The 22,600-nt window shown below is 39.8% G+C and overlaps 1 protein-coding gene across 10 annotated transcripts in view; it reads right to left on the minus strand.

Annotated features, from left to right (window-relative positions):
- The window catches only part of TLE4 (TLE family member 4, transcriptional corepressor), a 140,458-nt gene that overhangs the window by 51,882 nt on the left and 65,976 nt on the right, over window positions 1–22,600 (minus strand). For 6 of the 10 annotated variants that reach the window (XM_087444441.1, XM_014794696.2, XM_014794697.2 and 3 more), the window contains 2 exons: window positions 15,266–15,470; window positions 13,973–13,989 (listed from right to left, as the gene is read on the minus strand). In XM_087444441.1, coding sequence (XP_087300567.1) covers window positions 13,973–13,989; window positions 15,266–15,470 — 222 coding nt within the window. The remainder of the gene's footprint in view (window positions 1–13,972; window positions 13,990–15,265; window positions 15,471–22,600) is intronic. The other 4 variants (XM_087444438.1, XM_004439618.3, XM_087444439.1 and 1 more) reach the window with 1 other exon arrangement.

The raw sequence follows: 22,600 nt of genomic DNA on the forward strand, positions 1-22,600 counted from the left end.
ATTTATTCTCACTCAGTACCAGTCTTTTCAGGGATTCTTCCTTATGAACTTCAGATCTAGATCCCTACACCTGACCATCCAGTATTGAAATAAGCAAAATATCACCTATGAGTCGAAACCTGGGAAGCATTCATTTGCATTTCTTTTTAGCAAACTGCAGAGCACAGTCATATAATGCACAACTCCATTTCTGTTTACCCATAAAGTCACCCCCCAACCTTACTAGTCTCTAGGACTAGAGATGCTGCAAAGATTAAAACAATTGATCACTCCCACTTTTAACATGAAATCAGTAAATTCCTATTTTTTCCCCACTATAATTCCTCAAGATTTGGTCATATGAGGTACCAAAACCAAAGAACAATTACACAAAGGTACCATCCATTCTTTTGTCCCCATAGTAGAGGGGAATCCAACAGATGACGCTGGAGAACAGAGCATGGAAGAGGGAGCCCCAGCCTCCTCCTTGCTCTAACAATGGGTGAACAGCACCGACAAAAGAAGGTCATACTGCTGGTGCCCAAGGCGCTTCGGACCAAATTTGGAGACCAAACAACAAAGACATGGCTTAATTTTTCTAACCATTCAAATACATTTTTGGTAAACTTTTCAATAATCATATCACTAAAACGCGCTGTCCCAGGGGGCACTTGAACTTCCTAAGTACAGTTTCTGTCTATCCTTGCCCGCGTTTCATCAATGTCTTTCTGGCCTCGCTATGTATTCCAAATCCCTTACTCGCCGGGAAGGCAAATTCTGTGAGTTATCCATCTCTCGCACTGTGGTTAGTTTTGCTGGTTGGTGCTTTTAGACAACCCCCATAGACTTATTTAGATGAATTCTTCAGAGAGACCTTTCTGCAAGGACTACCCACCGCCACTAACGGACTGTGCATTGAAAACACACTCCGCAGCTTTTGAATCAATACTCAAAGGGACTTGCACTTCGAGATATTTTAAAGGGAAAAATATGCATACAATCCTCAGCCAAAAAGACTTTATATTTTCGTTTGTGATAGAGAAAATGAAGCCTGAGGAAGACTAAATGCAAAATGAAATCATCGAGCAGAAGGACAGCAGCTTCCCCGACACTCAATCATTTTCAGTCACACTATGCTGTCCGGTAACCTGCACTGATAATTCCTCATGAATAAAATGCCAGCATTATCATCTGCAGCTATGTTGTTGACATGCTTTTGCTATTTCACTAAAAATACCATTAATTTTCTGGCTTCACAACAGCTGAGCTACTCCCCATTTGAATATACAAAAGAGTATTTTGTTTAAACCAAATTAAAAGCGTTCCAGTAAATGACTTCCATTTTGCTAGCTATACTATTTTAGCATATACTGTTTTTCTTAATCCTCCCTACCTCAATGTCATGCCTGTCATCTCCCCAATCCAAAATACTTCCATTATTAAACACATTTTTTTAGATTGAGGAGGTGGAATCCAGAACCTATTTGTTATAGCATTCCTGGCCAGCAACACACCTGAAGGGCGTAAGGATAGCGTGGCTTTTTTAAGGTTAAAAGACATGGTGGCCTCTTTAATTCTCTCACCTCTGTGAGCAAAGGTACCTGAAAAGAATACAGCTACACACACATACACATACACACACACACACACTCTCTCTCTCCACCTTTCATTTCCCATCTAGATAAGTTCCCACATCCCCCATTTAAGTCAGAATGAAAACCACTACTTCTGCCAAGCCCTCCTGGCATCTCACCACTTTATTTGTTCCCATTTGTATCTAATGCTTTTGTCAACAGTTCAACAAAAGTCAAAGCAAACAACCCACTGCAAACACTGGGGTAACAGCAACAAGCAGGAATCCTTCACAATTATCCAGCCCAGCTGCTCCGAGCTCGTCCAGGCTGCTTTCATTTACAACAATGTCAACAAAAGGCTGAAACCCAATAACTAGATGGGTCAATACGGCCACTTGTATCCCTCTGGAGGAGGAGACACTGTGCTCCTCCTTCACTGCTTCGGCAAACATGTAGAATAATTCAGTCAGATGGACAAGTGCTTGTCTAATCATTTGTGATGTGAATTATTCAACGACTTTCCACATAAACTACTAAACAGGGCTCTTGAAATATTTCTGGGGCACTTCCAGCTGTCCCACTGCAGAAGCACATGAAAGGAACAAAAGGAGATGAAAACAGAAATCAAGACCCGAGTTAGTTCCCAGTGATAATCTCTAGTCTAAGAAAGCCAAGTCTTTACGACTAATCCTTTAGGTCCAACCTTGCCTGGCACTGTCACTACAGGCCCAAGCTTTACTACGGCCCAGACTGCGGGTGGGGCTGGGTGGAAAGCCATTTATTCAGTCATTCACAGCACCCGTGAGTGTGGAGCCGGACTACCTTTCACCTTGTCCAACTTTAAGTCTCCCTCCTGCCCTTCATAAGCACTGCAATAGGTGCCATATACATTTAGGATTTTTAATGGAGTATTTAAAAAGCATAGTTAGACATGTATAAACAAGCTATGAAGTGGAGTTTAAAAGTACCTAAACTATACCTAAATATAAAGAATATATTTTAGAATGTCAATTCTCTGGCCTAATTTCGATAACAATGTTGATGTTTATTTAACAAAGAATTATTTGGAGGTGTAATAGTTCTAAACTCCCACTTTCCTTTCTTTCCTCTTAAAGGTATGGATAGCTTGTCAAATCACATACAAACGAAACAGCCTGGAAAGAGGGGCCCCTGATCTAGGGTCCAGGACCTCATCCAGCTAAGCTCCCCCTGGGGACCAATAGGACATGCCCACACACACCCTCTGCCCATCACTTCTAGACCACAAGCTGCGTACCAGGACCCTGAAATTCCCTGCCCAAAGGCCCACGTTCAGAGTTTACAGTCTTCTTCCTGGGGTCTCCCAGGGGTAGATCAAGCTGTTGGTTTGAGCACACCAAGACTTGAGGGCAGCCACTGGGGTGAAATGAAGCTTTCAACTGACAGCTGGGGCGTCTACAAGAAAATATGAGAGGGCCCACATGGTTCTAGCCATGCATTCCAAGGGGCCTGAGAATTTTAAATTCAAACCTGGCCTTTCAGATCATCATGAAGGTGTAATTATTAACTGGATTTATAACTTTTAAATACTTAGACATATGATATGAGAACCTCCATTTTTACTCTTTTCCAGGCCCCACAAATGTTAGGGGTAGTCCCTAACTAGAAGGTATCATGCACAGTTTTGGGAACCCCATCTTTTGAGATCGGTCCTATCACTGAACGTTCCACTGCAATACAGTGTATTAAAAAACCATGCAAGGGGGCCGGCCCTGTGGCTTAGCGGTTAAGTGTGCGCGCTCTGCTACTGGCAGCCTGGGTTCCGATCCCAGGCGCACACCAACGCACCGCTTCTCTGGCCAAGCTGAGGCAGCGTCCCACATATAGCAACTAGAAGGATGTGCAACTATGACATACAACTATCTACTGGGGCTTTGGGGGAAAAAAAGGAGGAGGATTGGCAATAGATGTTAGCTCAGGGCCGGTCTTCCTCAGCAAAAAGAGGAGAATTGGCATGGATGACAGCTCAGGGCTGATCTTCCTCGGGGGAAAAAAAAAAAAAACATGCAAGAATTTTTTCCATTAAATACCTTTTGTTTCTATAAATCCACATATTTACAACACTAATGAAAGTACCGATTTGATTTCTACACATACTTTAAAAACTCAAAAAGACTTAAAAATAAAATTCAAGGATTACTGCTGTTTGCTGGGCTAGTGCATACAGAAGGGATAAAATATCTGAATGCTGGAGACCTTTTCCCTTCTAGATTATTCATATTCTCTTTCCTCTTCCAGCCTTCAAACATCCAGATTACTGCTTTTAACACACTTTGTCAAACACAGATGAAGGAAACAGCGGAGATTCAAACTCATTTCTTCTCCTCACTACAGCCAGCTTACTCACTGCCATTTACTACTGTGGAATTTTCACTTCTTACCAGGAGTATCTAAGAATTTTTAGTTTTCGGCATAAAAAATTGTACTTTCAAAGAACAAATACTAGTCGAGGACATGAAAAACACAATTTGAGAATTCTACTTCGTTCTAAAGGTCTCTAATAATCCCTGTAACAGTTGTATTTCTCAGGCTGGCTTCTAGTAACAATTAGAAAGTTGGTAACTTTACAATTTATTGATTCTTAAAAGAAGACAATTTCATCTGAACTGAAATGGGGCTATTTACTGGATGCAGAAACAGAAAACTATTTTTTTTATCAGAGAAACCACTTGAGAAGCAAGTGACGGGGTTCAAACCCCTCTAAGTCCGATGATAACAGTTTAGCTCTACAGTGTAATTGCTTTGCTGATTCCTACGGAATACTATCTGAATGCGAGTAAAAGGCACCATCAAGATGGGGCGTCTCCAGAATGCTGCCACTGGCACTACGGTCAGTGTTTGCTAAAGGTTCAATGTTTGCATGTATTTGCACGTCAGCCCTGGCAGCCTCCTAGGAAGACTGCTTTCAGAAGCTAGTCCTCCAATCATCATACACTAGTTTTATAGGCACATTTTAAAAGAACTCAGGACTACCTGGAAGTTCAGAGAAATGAAGAGGAACGATCCATTAATATATTTTATTCTACTCAGACAGCAGCATATCTCAGTTCCATACTTTAATAGGAAGGCGATTTGAGGGAAAGGATTGTATCTAATCTTGACTGTGCACCCCCAACGACGCAGGGCAGGCCTATTTGCCCTCCAGCAGCCAAATCAATACCTACCAACTAACTTTAAATATTTTATTTAGACTGCACTGCTCAATTTTCAAGTTCATCTGTCAACACCAACAGGTTTTGAAGTCAGGAACTATTAAAATAATAATTTTTGGTTAGTTGTCTAACAGAAAATCAGGGAGATCTCTCAGCTACAGAGGTACAGCTCTGCCTTTTTAATATCCAAAGGAAAACACACAAATTGACAAGAATTCTTTCCACTTAAATGCCCCTCAATATTAATGACAATCAAGCAAATCAAAGGAACTAGCATGTAGCATAGACTTTTGTCTTAATACATTTATTATTAAGAAGGAAAGATGGCTGACCCATAAGGAAGAATGGAGGGAGAGAAAAAAGGGTAGAAGGAGAAAAAAGGAATGAAAGAGGGTTGAAAATGACAAGCGTGAGGAAAACAGTTTACAAGTGAGCATCTGGCGCCAACAGGAGGAACTGAACACCAAGTCTGCAGGGTGGTGCTAGTCTGGAGGCAGGGGTGCCAGTGTGAAATGGGGGCGTGGGGGAGGGGAAGAATTGAAGACAATCCTGTTAGGAATGGAGGAGTAACCATCTAACCAAAGTATTGCTCCTGGATGCTTCTCTATTTAGTCATACATAGTTTACTCTATTCTCCCAAGGGCAAAAGTTTAGCTTTAAAATCTCCCTAAATAAGGTCAGACTAGGTTACTACCAGATTTTATTATCAAAACACATTCCAGCTTAAGCATCCGATTCAGGAGTCTCAGTCAGACTAGTCCACTGTGGTTTGCTTACAATCCCGGGGCCGAGGCTGGGCCTGGGGCTGCAGCAAGGGTGTGAAATAACTCAGAGACCTTTCATGTCCTGATAACTGTGGTACAAACACAAATGATTATTTCAATTTTCTCTAAAGATTATTTTTTCAGGGCAGCCCAATAAACGCAATAATGCCCAGATTTACTAGAAAATTTTTTATTCATTTCCCCTTGCACCAGAAAGTAAGCTAATAACGTCCCACTGAGAGTGCTGTCAGACCAAACCCCTCCGCTGTCGATGCACTCCCGGGACCAATCTCCCTTCACTTGCCATTCCACCACCCACTTGAAGGCAAGGACCTGGGACTGCTCCAGATTACCCCTCCACACACAGTGTCACAGGCACAAGCCGGAGCGGCCCAATCAGTGCCAAGAAAAGAACAAACTAAAAAAGATTAATTCACAGATGTTCATGCGTTTCACATACACTGTGCCCCATGGTCCGTTGCTAGGGCAACGGGAGACCACCAGTGTGTGCTTTATTGGCTTTATGAAGTGCGTCTCAGGGACTATAGTCCGAGAAATGCTGCATAATAATAGTGTGGCTTTTCTGAAGCCCTGTTTTGTGTTTACCCACATTTAACCTCCGGAGTGTTGTAAAGAGCATCGTTATGTATAGCCTTCAAAGCCCCCTACCACCACCCCCAAACAGCCTCAACTTTCCATCTAGAAACATTAAAATGCAACTCCTGGTGGTCCATTTTGGGAAGATCCATGTTAAACTGCTCAACCAGTTCCACAAGGAAAAAAAAGAGACCTACAACCATTGAAAGATTACTATATTAGTGCACCCAACCGTATCAACCTTTCCTGAGGGGTACAGAAGCTACAAAACCGAAATACATACACGCCCCTTATTTAATACACAAGGGGAGGAACCCTGCTCTTGATTATTGGGAGTCAGTTTTAACCAGACGGAACAGCCGAACCAGCAAGCCTTATCAGGCCAGTCTCTTCCTATCCAACAGAACTTTCTGCCATGATGGGAACGTTCTGTATCTGCATTGCGATGGCAGCTAACGACAGCCACATGTGGCTACTGAGCACTTGAAATATGGCGAGTGCAACTGAGAAGCTGGGTTTTTAAATTTTATTTCATTTTAACTAATTTAAATTAAAATAGGTTCATGTGGCTAGGAGCTCTGCTATTGGACATCGCAGTTTTAGAGGCTTACCAGACAACCTACGTAGGTTTTAAAAAGTTCATAAAAAGCTGTCTCGTCATACTTTTAGTTTCTGCTTAATTCATAAAAATATAACTCCAAGTAAATGCACACAGAATAGTATTCAGGACTGCGGCTGCCGCTCACTGTGCCAGTTCCAAGCAGCCCTCAGCCTTTGGCCTAATCAGCCTGGTTCTTTGTCCAATGGCCCAGGGATGAAGACTGACTTCCCTCCTCCCCACCCCACCCAGGGTGGGAGGTTAAAATCACAAATGTCACAACTCTCAGAGCAGTAGCACAGATCAAGTGTTAATCTAAAGGGAAGGGGTGGGTGAGGGGGAGAATACAGGCTGGCTGGTAGGGGCGAGGGAGGATCTGGAATGAAGAGGAGAAAAATAAAGCCAGTGAATAGATCAATAGAAGCAACAGCTTACATTCAGATTCACAGGAGAAAGAACACACCGAGACAATCATTTCCTGGGAAAAGCTCAAGCCTAATGAGAATTTACTCTGCTCCTTTATGTGACAACCAGCCCTTTTGTGGCACAGGCTTCCTGACTGACAGGAACCAAGGGCCCCTTAATAGGATTTCCATATTATTTCCAACACCTGCCCAGAAGTTATTTGTTTACATTGAGGGAGGCAAGATTCTCAAATCAGACATCTGCTTCTAGTTCAGGCATATCTTAGGAAACCATCTAGAAAGCAGCTTTGTTACCATGGTGACATTTTTATTTTTCCTCCTTTAGTTGGCTCAAAACATTAGCATTTCCAATTTTATTTTGTTGTTCAAAAGGCCAAATGTCGCTCAGGAAAACAGAAATTTAAAGAAAGATAAATGAATAGAATACTCAAAAATTTCTAGAATAATTAAAATGACCAAAAGGACAAATAAACAAAATGAGGTGTTGTTATATCGCCTATTGGCTTCTCTCATTGGGTGGCATCGCTTACCCTGTTTACCTCCCCACCCCCTCCCCTCTCCTCTTCCCCTGAAATCTGAACACTCCACAACTTGAGAAGTCCCAATTTTGAAAAAAAGATTAAAAAATCCTTAAGGTGTGATACAATTAAATAATGAGTCCATTCCCATGAAAAGGAATTTCTCAGGCTCACCCTATCACCATATGTGAGAAAGTTCACTTACAACAAGAATACTTAAGACATTTTAACTTCCACCTCATTGCCTGCAATTCAGTACAAGGGGAGGGTAGTGAGGGACAGGAAAGTGTAAGCTCTTCGTGAACATTTAGTGGTTAAAGAGAGGATGTAATATTAAACAGGGTGAGGGAAGACAGCGAGACTGCGCATGAGCGGATTTCGTGCGCATGTATGCTGTTGTCTTCCTGTTTCTAGTGAAGCAAAACTAGAGGGCATCACCAAACCTAGCGGTGGGGGGAGGAAGGGACTTCACCATCAATTACAACTACCACACATAAACAGGAATTAAAGTTACAATACTACTCCTTCTTAAAATGTTTTTTAAAGTGGTATAAACACAAAAATAATTGGTTCTGAATAATGAATCTGATAAACAAAGTAATAATACCTATTTTGTTCAATATTTAGATTGAAAGTAAAACAACTAAGTATTCAACACTAAGATTTAAAGTTTTGGTCTGCCAGATCTAAGCAGCATTATTTAGTCTTGAAATAAGATTTTATTACTTCCATTTAACAGCAAGCTTATTTAAAAGAATTACTCACTCAAGGTATTACTCAGCCCTCAACAAACTTCCTTTCTAGTCCTCTTTCACGAAGCCGGAATTCTGTTCAATCCTGTCCTAAGGCAGCTGCCATGGAAATAATTAGATATGACTCCTCTTCAGGTCCGCAATTACAACCCTTGTTAGTGGTGGCCCCCAGGAATAAAGAGTCTTTAACCCAGAAGATATCTGAAGCACTTCAAACCATCATAGAACAAAATATGTAAGTCGGATAGAGGCAAGCGGCACAGCAGAAATGATTCAAGAAAAGCAAGAAGTGCGAGTATTTAGCTTCCCCTTGGGTGATTTTACGGTTTTTCCAGAGTGGGTTATGGGAAAGTGTTACCATAAGAATACGAAAAATATGGTGAACAGTTCTTTGAAATAATTCTTTTGGAAGAATTATCTACATTTTGAGAAACAAATCCTTTTGAAATTCAAGTGCCAGTTTTATAAAAACTTCATGGTGTAATATTTTTGCAAGAGATGAAATGCATTCCAATTAAGAAAATTAAAGACGTTAAACATCAGGATGAAAATGTTAGTCTAGTAACTAAGAGGGTTGGTTTATGGAGGACACTACCCTTGCCAAAAATCAGCTGGGGAAGGCAGAGCCCACAACCAGCCCGACTCTGTTAATTAATATTTGTTCTGCCTCCTTGATCAGTGGAGGAGGGCTCAGCAAATAAGCACGTCTCTCCCAGTCACATCATTAATCCATTCATGCTCACCACCTGAGGACCAGCTATGCCCTAAAGATATTTATTCATCTGTTGGACAAACAAACAATTAACGATATATTTTCTGGAATTAGGGCACCTGGTACATTTCATACAGCTTACATGCCTGGAGGCAGGTATCAATTAATACTGAACAAATTACTGCATCATAAACCCAGAGAACAAACGTTTCTGACTGTTCTTTGATAAGGTAACTCTAAACAGCAAAATACATGGTAGAAACAAATACCTCTACAAAGAGTTAAAAAGCTACAGTAATGCTGAAACCTTTAATTTCAAACTACTATCTTATTTTGGAAAACTGAAAGAGTTAAACGTTAAACGCGTGAAGATATACTTTAAAACATTTAACTATCCCCCTACAACCCAACCTCCAAAATGAAATACAATTACCACTGTGTTTTATTTGGCTAATGGTACAGTCAACTTTATTGCTGAAATAACCCTATGGTACAAGACTTTTATTGTTAAATTCATTTCTAAGACGGGATTAAATAATATATGAAAACATCTACATTCCAGATGCTTGAAAAAAATGCCTAGATTAGTAGCTCTGAGATCCAGGGAAGTTTAGCAACTCGCCCACTGCCAACAGAGAATAACTGGAGAGACCAGAAGAAAAGCAATATATGATGTTTTAGTCATCTACGTAGAATAAACACCAAAATCTAGCTGGGGCAGGATAAACTGGTATTTTGCCTTAGATACAACTAACGAATGGATCATAATGAAAACCCTCAAACAAAAACAAAGAATTCACATAGGAGAAAAAAAAAACCTAGTACATACACTCACAGAAAAGCATTTAGCTTGAAAAATAACTATATGCAAATTAAAAAAATGAAGTCATCCATACGTCTTATTCCAGCAAAAATTATAAAAACTATAAGGTTCAATATTGGCAGACTGTCTGGAAACAAACTCAAACGTTGCATTAGGCATTTTAAAAGGGTACCATGTTTCCGGAGATCAATTGGCAATGTACAAAGTCACTAAAAATGCCCATACTCTTTGATGAAGCATACAGCACACTTTGGGGAAGACATTTCAATGAAATAAAAACAAAAACATCACTTAGAGGAAAAAAATGTACTTATGCTATATTTTACAAATAAAAAATGGCAAATCCCTCACAGGCCTGACTTGAGGCGGTCATTGCATTCAGGATAAAACGCAGGAGGACCATGCCGATACATAAAAAGGACTTATGAAGTAATAAAGCATTCGTGATAATTTCAACTTGGGAGAGGGCATGAAGCAAATCAATAGTGGCTGATAGTGAATTCTGCTCTTTCTATTCAAGCTGGTCTTGATTTTGGTGCCTTTTTGCTAGAAGGTATTAAAACTGTGTAGACATTTGGGGCGTAATAAGACTACGTTCTCAACCTCAGAGTCCTACCAAGTTTTAGGCAATTTGGCCAACACAGCTCCGAATCATTACCCTCCTTTCAGCCACTCAAACGAAAACTGAGAGTGATGTTAAGGAAGCTAATGACGCCTCTTCATGAACTGGTACCTCCAGCAACGAGGAAGCTCCTGACAGCATGTGGGAACGTCCTTTCTGCCACCACTTTGGAGCCAATCAACTTTTACCCCTCAGCCCTCAGTAGGAGGGATGGACAGTGGCAGGCTCCACCACCTCAGAAAACATTTCTTTGGTTTCACTTATGTCTTTTCAAGGGATGAGAGAAACAGTTCTAAACACTCCAGAAGGTGGTCAGAAAGCACCCCTCCCCCCCAACCCCCAAGAGAGAAGTAGGAACCTATTTGGAGGGCCTTTTCTGGAGAGCTAAATTGAGGCTTTCCGCTCTATCACTAAGGGTAAGTGTGGATCGTGGTCTGTTTACTGCCATTTTCAGCCCCCAAATCTGGGGCTACCAGTTGGTCACATGGAGTCACTGGAGAGCCAAGTGACAAGCAGGTGCCCTGGCCCCTTCAAGAGTCCTAGAAGACACACCATTCTGGTTTCCATCACCAAATAAATTGACTCTTGGGTTCCTACAGTGCTTTCTCCTTTAGGTCCATATTTACATTCTCCACCCTTGTTGAAAAACTTCAGATACAGGTCTGCAAATAACAGGCTTAGGAATGAACTTGGTTACCAGAGCTATAGGAAACAAGATCAATAAAGCCCACAGCAAGTGGTTTAGTGGCCACAGAACTTCCAAGAAAAGAAAGAAAAAGGAGGAAAAAGGCCCAACACTTTAACAAGTGGATTTCTTTCATTTTACGTGACACCTAAAGTAGTACCTTAATTACCTGGATCTTTAGATTAAGTTTAAATTTATATTTTATGAGCTATTCTGAAATCTGCCCTGTTTAATAATCTGTAACATCAAGAAAACATTTTAGAGTGTCTCTCACAATTAAACTCATCCACAACCTTGTATAAATCAAAATTTTGCTACCATATCAAAATGTTACACTGGGGCTGTATAACATTGCCCACATCCTCATTACATGCAACACTAATTACTACCAGCAGATTCAGAATTTTCTGCACATTAGAGGCTTTTAGAGGAGCTATAAAAAATTTCAGGCACCATTAATTTAAATTTGTATTGAAATTTCCTTTTGACAGATGGCCAAAAATTACTTATTATTTAGAGTACCAGAGCTGCCTGTTTGCACATTAGAAGAGGAAAGGGAAAAATTAAAAGCAAGAAGGAAATTTATGTCACGTTCATTACCTGTTAAATGTTAAGGAGCATTATCCTGCATGAATAAATTATCTCATACAAGCCTGACTCCAGCTGCAGGCAACTGGCACGCTCTGGCTGATAAAAACCATCTCAAGTCACACAGCAGACAATCATAAAAAGCCCCTCTTAACCAGGAACCACTTACAGGAGGATGAGGACGATCGATGGAACAAACAACTAACTGCTTCTCTGAGCATCACAGAACACATTTACGAAAATCAGCAAACTATTTCACCTTGCAAAGCCATAGGACAGCTCCAAACCTGACACAACACAACTTCAAATTTGAGAACGGTACCCAAAAACACATCTACTTATAGCTACCATTCCATTATAAATCAAGGCAAAAATCATCTGCCTCTATTTCCTTTTTCTTTTTCCCCTGGCTTCTAGCTATATAGACACTCACTCCCAGACTCATCCTGAATGATTATAGATGATTTCAAAATACACCCTTCTCTGGCGTGAGGGAATATAAAATGTAATTGACACAAAAGTGTGCACTGGAGTATAAATGTTTTCAGGCTTCTGGAAGTGGGGCAGGAGAGGAGGCTTTTGTTTAGTTCACTGGCCTGCCTAAAGGTATGCATTTATCAAAAGGTAGGGAATGTTTATACCATGGCCTCAGAATAACTAGACAGGCTTTCCAAGGGCTGCTATCAGCTAATCCTGGTCAGTACATTTACTTACTACTTCTTCAGTACACATGTGTGGAACACTTACTACACTTTAAGAATGCTTTTTAATCTAGGTATTGATATGCATATTATACAACAAAATACACAACTGCAAATGCATAGTTAAATAATTTAATGTGTGCAGTTCCAATGGTAAATGTTGACATTTCTATGGGTGTGCACATGCCCTTTCAAATTACAAAGATTCTTGAAGGGTAAAATAGATACACTTAATTTTTATTTTCCATTACAGTCATATGCCGCATATAAACATTTCAATGACGGACCACATATCTGACGGTAGTTCCCTAAGAACAGGACCATATAGCCTAGGCGTGGAGTAGGCTATACCATCTAGGTTTGTCTAAGTACACTCTATGATCATACAACTACAAAACTGCCTAACAATACATTTCTCAGAAGTATCCCCATTGTTAAGCAATGCATGACTGTATTGAGGCATTTTGGAAAAAACCCTACTTCCCTTTTATTGTAAAAGGACAAGTAGTAAAGAGGCATTCAAAGTGACAGCACAGGCGGTTTCAGGAGAAGATTTTGCCAAGTGATGTAACTCCCCATGCTCGAAAACATTCAATGGTAAAATACAAAAAAAGGAATTGACAGTATCCGTGCTTTGGCCAATGCTTGACAACTGTCCTTTCCTTCTAATCTATACAAAATACAATGGCACACGTAATACAATTATGCATAATACAGCAGCATATTTACATTGTGCCTGGCTCAAAAGTGATCAATTTTCACGTTTTACTCATTCCCTGCCACGGTAGCCTGTTTTCCTTGTTTGCTTACTATATAAATTCAGGCATCCTTAGTACATCCCATTCTGGTGTTACACAAGCATATCCAAATCATTAGGCCCGAAATACTTTTCCTGTTTCCTGACAACTTGTCTATGGAAATACCGAAGACAGGTAAGACAGGTGCAAAATCTAAGGAGAATAATTTGCTATACTGGAAACCAAGATGTTATTAAATTAAAAAACAAAAATTCTTTCTGGTGAAGAAAAATACTCGTAAACAAATGTTTTGATAAGGAATTTTGTAGGATGGAACTGTTTCCCAAAATATGAGACTACCGTGTATTTCCTTATAAACAATTTATTTCCTTTCATTATTATTAATCTTATAGCCAAAGCCTAACTGAAGAAAAGCAGTTATTCTTTTTCACATGGCAAGACATAATAAAAAGCAATGCAAGCCAGATCTTATAACTCAGTCTTCGTCTATAAATCTGATTCTGATAGAGAAAACCAACATTTTCAAAAATCTCAACCACACAACTGAAAGTAATCCAAAAATGCAGTTAACCACTATTTGGTAAAGCCCACCAAATCATTCTCTACAAAGAATCCATTGCCAGATTTATTCACATCACTGTGAGCCCCTTTAAGCCATTCCTTCGTCTGTGAATTGCAGTCCTACCTTGATGGAGTCTCTGTCTATAGGCAAAACAGCAGCAACACACGTAGATCAAGTGGTGGGAAGTAGGAAAAAAGGAAAGTACTAGTTAGTTTACATAAAATCATACATTTATCAAACTTGATCTCTGCTAAATAAATGGCACAGATGTCAACTTTGCTATAAAGTTAATTATTAATACTACTCGACCAGATTCACAAAGAGCCAAACTATCTTTGACACAATTTCAGAAACCAAACCTGGAGATTCACATGATTTATACGCCTTATCAACTTTTCCACTTATAAAAGTGTTTATAATCATGCCTTAGATCTAAACCATAGCATTAAAATAACTGGACATCAAATATTACAGTATTTCCAACATCGGACATGGGAAATTTATGTTTATGTGATAAATAGCATTTACCCAAGATTATAATTCATGGTAATGATACTGAAACAGGAATAGATATGAGGTTTTAATTATGAACCACACCCTTCCAACTAATGAACCACCCATGTTCTAAGTAAATTCCCACAAAGGAATGCTGGGAGAGACGTTTTCATTTGCTTTTCTGCCATTAACTAATAAAAACTATTAGTAAGCACCATACAAACATCTAGTCACATCAAAATGTCTCTGCACCATCACCTACTTTTGTAGAGGGAGGAAACCAACCTAGAAGGAGCACAACTGGCCTTCAAATCAATTATGTTGCATAAACAATTGTGGTGTTCTTATCAGAAGAAACGAGTTAATTTCATGCTTCTAAACAGACTGGGTGAGAGAGGTAGTTAAACCGGCAGACTTCATTAATTTGGGCTGCACTTTCTCAATTACTAAGACTATTGAAATTGCTTTTTTACCTGTGAGATTTTTACTGCACTATATAGGCTGATCTGATTTATAAATAATAATTGAGTCTGTCAAATTATCAAGTGAGCCTTTATCAGTCTTTCCCCAAAATAGATTCGGTCAAAATTAGCTATTAATGCCACTCACTATTTCAAACACAGACTATAGTGGGATTTCATTACTGACTTAGACTTAGGGAACACAGGAGGTAGCAGGGGATCAAAGGCAATAACCAGGAACAGGCCCCCTTGCCTTGGAGGAGTGCATCAACTCTTGCCAACCACTAGGGTATCAGTTGGCAAAAGACCACTTCCGATAATTAATTTACCTTCCAACAGAAACCCTTTGTTTAGTCACTGGTAAAATTAAATCTAAAGACAGAATAAACAATGGCATCCAGAATCTACCCTCAGCAGCAGGCAGGTAATATCAGCTTGACATCCCGAGAGAATCCCTCACCTCTTTGGTGATCGTTGTCATGGTGCTTCTTCTCGTCTTTAATGGGAAGGTGGGACTGGCCCCCCAGGGCACTGGAGAGGGCCAGAAGGCCGGCACTGCTACCGATGGGAGGAATGGCAGGGGGCTGAAGTCCAGAAGGGTGTGGGGTCAGAGGCACCGGCAGACCATGTCCATGTGATAAATGCTGGGCCTGGAGTTGTTGCTGCTGTGAGAAATGAGACCAAGATATTGAACTTGTCCCTTGTATCTAGCCCTCACCCCCAACAAAAAGAGAGAAAGGAGGTGCAAATAGAAAATGGAAAACCCAGCATCCATGAAGGAAACATTTATCCTTCATATATATTTTTAAAAAGGGTAAGGAGGGAGATGTATACAGAGAATGCTATCTCTCTTTCTTAGATTTCAGGCTTTTACAATGCACTGTAAATAGGTTAATTTTTAAATAGTAACTTTTAATATCTAAGTAACTTTTAATAGTTGAAATTCAGATTTCTTTAACAAAGTGTCTGTATTTTGTTCTTCAAAACATAAGGCCTTGCTATCATACATTTCTAATCAAAACATATACGTGACTAACTGTTAAAGCAGTTATGTTGAAAAAAAGTAAGCTGAAAATTGAGAAAATTAGTGTTAAACAGTTCTTCCCAGAACCACTGCACAGCATGCACCGAGAGTTAATTTGAAAGAGAAAACCTGAATTAACAACCCAGAAAAGGAAACTGGTTGCAGCCACCGTTTTAAGCCCTTTAAGTGTCCTCAGCGGTACTTGAGCAAATTACTAAAGAAAATCTAATGTAGCAAGGCTTGGGTCCTCCTGTAGGCTTGCTCAATAATGCTGAAATAATTGGGCACTCTGTGCACGTTTAGTGATGCTCGAATGGAAAGCTAGAGGCCTGCCCTTGTACTCTTCTCCAGAGGCCGCCTCTGTGTTGTGACAGGTTTATCTGAGTGGGACTGTGATGCACGCACCAGTAACTGTGCTGACAAGAGTTTAAAGTCATTTTTACCAGCACACTGGCAACACATGGAGAAAGGCCTCAAGAGGCCAGAATGGGCATGCTTGACCTCAGTCATGGCTGCCCGCCTCAAGCTGGGCTACAGGAAGCGCTGTGGGCAAGCCCCGCTGCCTCTTCCGAGTGGGAACGGGGAGTGGGGAGGTGATGAGGATGTTAAGTTAAATATGCCCCTCAACGGGAATCCCTTCAACTGGAGACCCTGCTTAACAATGTTCTATGAGAACGAGCATTCACCAATTCTCACACTAACTTTTGTAGTGATTACATTTTAATTAATGCCTTTAAATAAACCACTTCTCAGGCCTATCCTATGAGAGCCAAATAACCTCTTCTATAATTTTCTTTCCAAGCAGGATTTCACAAAATAGCTTTTTAAAAAATATGTGGGGTGGCATATTCTGTTCCCCTTCACTGGTAAGAAGGATCTTGAAATGCTTTTTTTTATTTTTAAAAAGAAAATACTTTAAAGAACAAAGTGACCATTTTTTCTCCTCCTCAAATGAGTTTTATTTCCTTGCTCTTCCCCTCTAGATGTCTTCCTGTGCCTGACTATAAAAGTCAAAGTATGGCACTAATGAGCTCTTTTCGCCAACTGACCTACACCTATTTTCTCGACATATGCACTTAAATATAGTCAATAAAATCAAGTACTAACACTTTTAAGGCAAGTTTACACACAGAAAATGGAAGATGGGAGCTTTGATCCAGATGCTCCACCACCAACGCCCCCCCCAAAGCTCTGCCAAAGCATTACCTAACTGGATGGTTCAAAATAATGCATTTCCTCTTTCAGTGGCCAAAATCATGTTCATAATTCTTTATGTACTGCTATTTAGTTGTGACCAGAAAGTATGAACGCATAATCATGTTCTCTAAATGTGTAGAAAATAACATCTATGAAGAAAACTAGGCCTTTAGGTAAATATACGGCAAATTTATTTCACAACCTTGTTCAACTGAAATAGCCAGAAAATTGCTCCAATTCTTTCTCCTCTAAACCCCCAATACTTCACGTGTACGGGTCGGGCACGTAGCCACTTTCTATCTCAGATCAGAGTTCAATTGGCAAGCATGTATTAAGAGCCTGCATATCTCTCTCTCTTATCACCTTTCCTAGACTCCAAGCTCTGTGGGAGTCTAGATCTGACACAAAGCTTAGCTAACTGCAGGCACTGAGACATTCACGTAACATCTGAGCAATTTAAAAATATACGTATTTCATTAGGGATTAAAATAAAATCCTGAGCCAAAAGCAGTATCTTCAGTGATCCAGGTGTTTCACTTTTATTTTTCCTCAAAGGACAAAAAAAAATAAGTATTAACAGCCTCATTTTCCCCTTTGAGCAGGGAACTTTTCAAAGGCAGACAACATACTCCCCATCTGCTGCATGGGCCATTCATAGTAAAGACTTCTTGGGCTCCTCACTTGTGCTCTATTCTACCTCAAAATAGCTCTAACACGACCTCACCCCCCCATCCTCCATGCCCACCTTGGCGGAAGGAGGATCCCTTTTCCCGTCCAAGGCCAACCTCTCCCTACCCGCACAGGCTGCATCATCTTTTTTTCCCTTCTTCGTTTCACCGCTCCATCAATTCTCCAACTCTCTCCCCCATCTTCAGTTCTTCTGTCATTGATTTTTGTCCTTCTGCTTGCAAGCTTAATACCAACGTCCCTAACATTTTGCTAAGATGAACTGCCTATATAATGCCAAAGGAACTTGAGGTAGCACTTTTTCAGAAGGGGAAAAAACACTATATTTTAATCACTTTTGTGTCCTCCACTGCCTCTAATACAGGGCCTTGCACATAATTGGCACTTGAAAAATGTTTGTTAAATTTAATTAAAATAACCTTCTCTTGCCCTCTTCAGCTACTGCCCTGTACATATATATCCTTAACTTCACACAGCCAAACTTCTTTAGAAACTAGGGTAAATTTGCTCTCCCCACTTCTCAACAATCTCCTCTCGTATACACACACACATATACACACAAACACACACACACACACACACAGCCCTTACTCCTTAACCCCTGTAATCTGGATTCCAGGCCTACCATTCTCATAAAACTGATGGCCATTCAGACAGCAATTATTTCAGATTTCACAGTTTTCTTTCTCTCTGATGCGTCTGCAGCCACAGACAGCACATCCTCCATGCTGAAGCTCTCCTCCACCTGCTTCAGGAATGCTGCAGTGATCACCACGGCCTCTCTTTACTTCTCTGAATGCTCCCATTAGAGTTCCGTCTCGGCTTTTTCTTCTGCTCACTAAAGAAGAAGAGTCCTAACCCTTCTGCTCCTCTCCCATGCTCCAGTACCCCTGGTCTCACTTCTTGCCAGACAACCTCACTTGGCAATCCAGCATTACCTGAAGATGAAAATGTTCAACACAAATCCTCTAAGCACTTTCCACTGGCTCAAGTTATCAGTCACCATCTTGTTTTTCTTCTGTGCTCCTATATCCATAATCACCAGATCCTGTCAATTCTGAAATAATTCCTTATGTTTCTACTGCCACCATACTAGGCAGACCCTTCTCATCCCATACTTTGGTTACTACACGTCTCCATTAGCTCATTTCGATTCCAACCCATCATGCATCACCACTGGCAGTTTTTTCTTTTTTTCTCAATTCATCTCATCTCCCGTCTCTCAGAACAAGCTCTCCATTACTTATCTAAGTTGTACTCACCCATCCCAGCTCAGCTCATGTTTCACCTGTCCTGTAAAGGCTTCCCCAAACATTCCACATGACTACTATCTTACAGGGCTCCCTGTATCATTCATCGGCATAGGCTGCCTCATAAACGTACTAGTATTCCTCTTTTTATGAATATAAAGATCTTGACTTGCCAATGAGATTGTGAGACTCTGCAGAGAAGAAACCAGCCTCAGGCCTTTGTACTCTGGCACCTAGCCCACCACTGTTTAGTCATATGGCCATATATTTAAACATAAAAAATATATTTTGATGAATTAAATTTCTACCAAATGTAAACAGAGTTCCTATATACCTTTTACCCGACTCCCACTAATGTTAAGACATCTTACATAACCATAGAATTTATTAAAACTAAAAAATTAACATTGGTACATTACTATTAATCAAAACTACAGACTTTATTCAGATTTCCCTAGTTTTTCCACTAATGTCACGTTTCTGTTCCAGGATGCCACACTGCATTAAGAGGTTTTAATTTTTTACTTATTCTACCAAAATTATAAAGCCCTTTCAAAGATCTTATGAATGGCAACATCCAAATTACAGTCATATTGTTTAAAAGAATATGCCTTGAACTTACAAGAGGAAAAAAACATGAGAAGGGGCTACCATAAACCCATTTTACAAGTCATCCATTATTCATACAAAATATCAAACCAAAAAAAGCACACTAAGTAGAGCATCCTACAGAAAGGAACAATTTTTATCAAGTGTTTAAAATATAAAACTAAGACAACAATGAGATTAAATAAGTCACCAAAAAAGGTATATGATAAAAATGTAAGAAAGATTTACTGAAATACATTGGTAGGTTTTAAAATGTTTATATCAATGAAATAGACCACTCTATATGTAGTGGTTATTTTTAAGCTTCTTTGTAAGTTTTCTCATCTTAGAAACTATCCTAGTAGTAAAGTGACAGACAGACTTACAATTGATAATGACTCCTGATTAGTCAATAAAACTAATGTATTAGAGGCCATCTTCTTTAAATAAAAACAGTAAGTCACCAACAGCTAAACTGAACTTCACTCTTTCCTCTATTAAAAAAAATTGGCTTTAATTTATCAAATTTCAAATAACATTCAAGAACTCAATATAAAAAAGAATCTCTATCAAGTCTTCTCATCAACAGAGGAAAACTCAAAGCAGATTCCCTGGAAAAGGAGTCAAGTTTCTCTGGATATTATTCAGGAAGCTGAGAGAAGGTAACCTAACGGACTGCCCTATAACACAAGAAAGTTGGTGATGCTTCCCCAAAACACTAACACTGTCCTCTGATCTCTGCCCCATCTGTGTTAATTACAGAGCAATTAACCTGCAAAGTTTTACTACTTCATCCTTTGATCACACTAAGAAACATAAAACCTCGTGCTTTTTAAAGACAGAGGGAAGGGAAATGTATATTAAGAGGACACAGTTCAACACTGCTTTGTTACTAAAATCATTTAAGATAAATCACCACTCTAGATAATTACTAAGCAGTAGGTTAAAAAATGTTGACTTGAGAAGAAAAAAAAACAAAAAACAATGAAGCCAAAGAAACCAAGAGGAGGGCATAGACTGTAGTACAAATTAAACATTAAAATAAATTCTATGTAACCATAACTGAGAAAAATATACTGAGAAAGATACATATCTTGGAAAACTTCTTCTCCCCGGCATTCCTAGGCCATTACTATCATTGGGTGACTTATTAAACAAAAAAACCCACTCTGTTATCTTAAACCACAATACAAACTAAAAATCCTTTTTTCTGTTCCCTTGATAAGCCATTCAAGAGAATAAACATTAAAATAGAGTGAACTTCAAACTTAGGCAAGTAAGTACTCCATTAAGATAATTAATTTAATTTTGAAAAATAGTAATTATTTCTGAAAATATACAGCAATGAGATGGTAGACAGAGCCTCAGTTCTGTTAATAGCTTTTTACTGGAGTTTCTGTAATAAAGAATTATTTCCTTGCAGTTTCAAGTTTATAACGAAGGGTAGAAAAAAACCACTAGCAAATTCAAGCTCACAGGAAATGTCTTTTGAAATGTTGTCTTTTTGAGCAAAGAGAGGAATTCTTTTTAATCGAATGTCCCCAACTACTTGACCACCAGGGCTTGACTGACCAATGACCAAGCAGGAGCTCGGTGAGGGCAGACTTGCAGTCCACACATGTCTCTAGCAATTCTGGACACCTCCACTGGAAACCAGACTGAGGTTTTCTTGTCTTCATCCCTCATCTCTACTATCCTATCAACAACAGGAGAATCCGCAAAAAGAAAAATATGCATTTTTCTTAGAAGCAATGATACCCCAGTAGCAATGAGCACTTAGTGCTATATCTTGGTTGCTTAAAAAAAAAGGTGCAAAGTGAGCCTGCTACATCTTGCAGAAAGCAAGAAAGCTCCCTAGACTAATAGATAGTGACAAACAGGACAACGAGCCAACCTGAAGGGGTCTTCATTCGCAAAACTTCAGACATCTTAAGTATCATGAAGAATAGTAACTAAAATAGAATATATTTTTTAAAAAGTTTCCAAGAGTGGGGTCCATGGTACCCCAACAAAACAGGTGGAGCTGTAGGGCATTCTGGGGCCAAGGACTAGAGAATGGCTGGCTCCCAGACCCACAACTACTCTTCTACCTGCTGGCCAACTTGGGTGCACCAAGCATGTGTGCCTTGATCCAACCAGGAGACACTATTCTAGGAGAAAAGTGAGGGAGGGCCCAGCAGACCTTGAGAAGAGCCAGGAGGGAGGAGGCAACAGACTCTGAAATAGAGCAGCAAGCACAGGCGAGGACCCAGGACTCGGTCGTTATCTATACTCCTTGAACTGGGAAGACACTCTTTTAATAAGGACACTATTTGTGGGGATTGGACTGAGTATGAGAAAAGAGATCCAGATGGCATTCAGGGACGCATCATAGTGAAGAAGCATCAGAGCCACCAGGCTGGAATCCTTACCATCTATGTAAGCAAGAACCAGTCACTTCACATTTCCAGGTCTCAGTTTCTTCATGTAAAATGTGGGAACAGTTATAAAATCTACCTCCCCAAGATTGCTGTGAGAATTATATAACATTGTGCATATAAAACCCTTAGCACAGTGCTTGGCAAATAATAAACACTCAATAAATGGTGGCTGCTATTATTGGAAAAAGATATCCAGAAGTCCACTCCATATTCTCACACACACACCCACACACACACACGGAGGGGTGGGGGCTCTTCCTTACAGAATAATATTAATTTAAAGGAGAAAAAATTTAAAACTTACCACTTCACCGTTCCAAATGTAATAATGGTATCATCAGATGCTAAAACCCCTGGGTAAATAAACAGTTGCTGGGAACAGGTTACTCACAGTGTCCAAGTATCACCCCATGGATTACCAAGTTTCACCAATAATGTGATACAAGTGGAAACACACATCACCTCAGTAGTATTTTTACTAAAAATACTTCACCTGAATCTAAACATGAGAAAACAATCCAGACAAATCCAGATGGTGGGACATGCCACAAGACTGGCCTAGAATCTTCAAAATGCCACTGTCATAAAGTAAAATGGTTTGGAGACTGCTCTACATTAGAGAGGACTAA

This window comes from Ceratotherium simum, chromosome 20 (genome assembly GCF_057802395.1).
Source record: "Ceratotherium simum simum isolate JZ-2026a chromosome 20, ASM5780239v1, whole genome shotgun sequence".
NCBI lineage: Eukaryota > Metazoa > Chordata > Mammalia > Perissodactyla > Rhinocerotidae > Ceratotherium > Ceratotherium simum.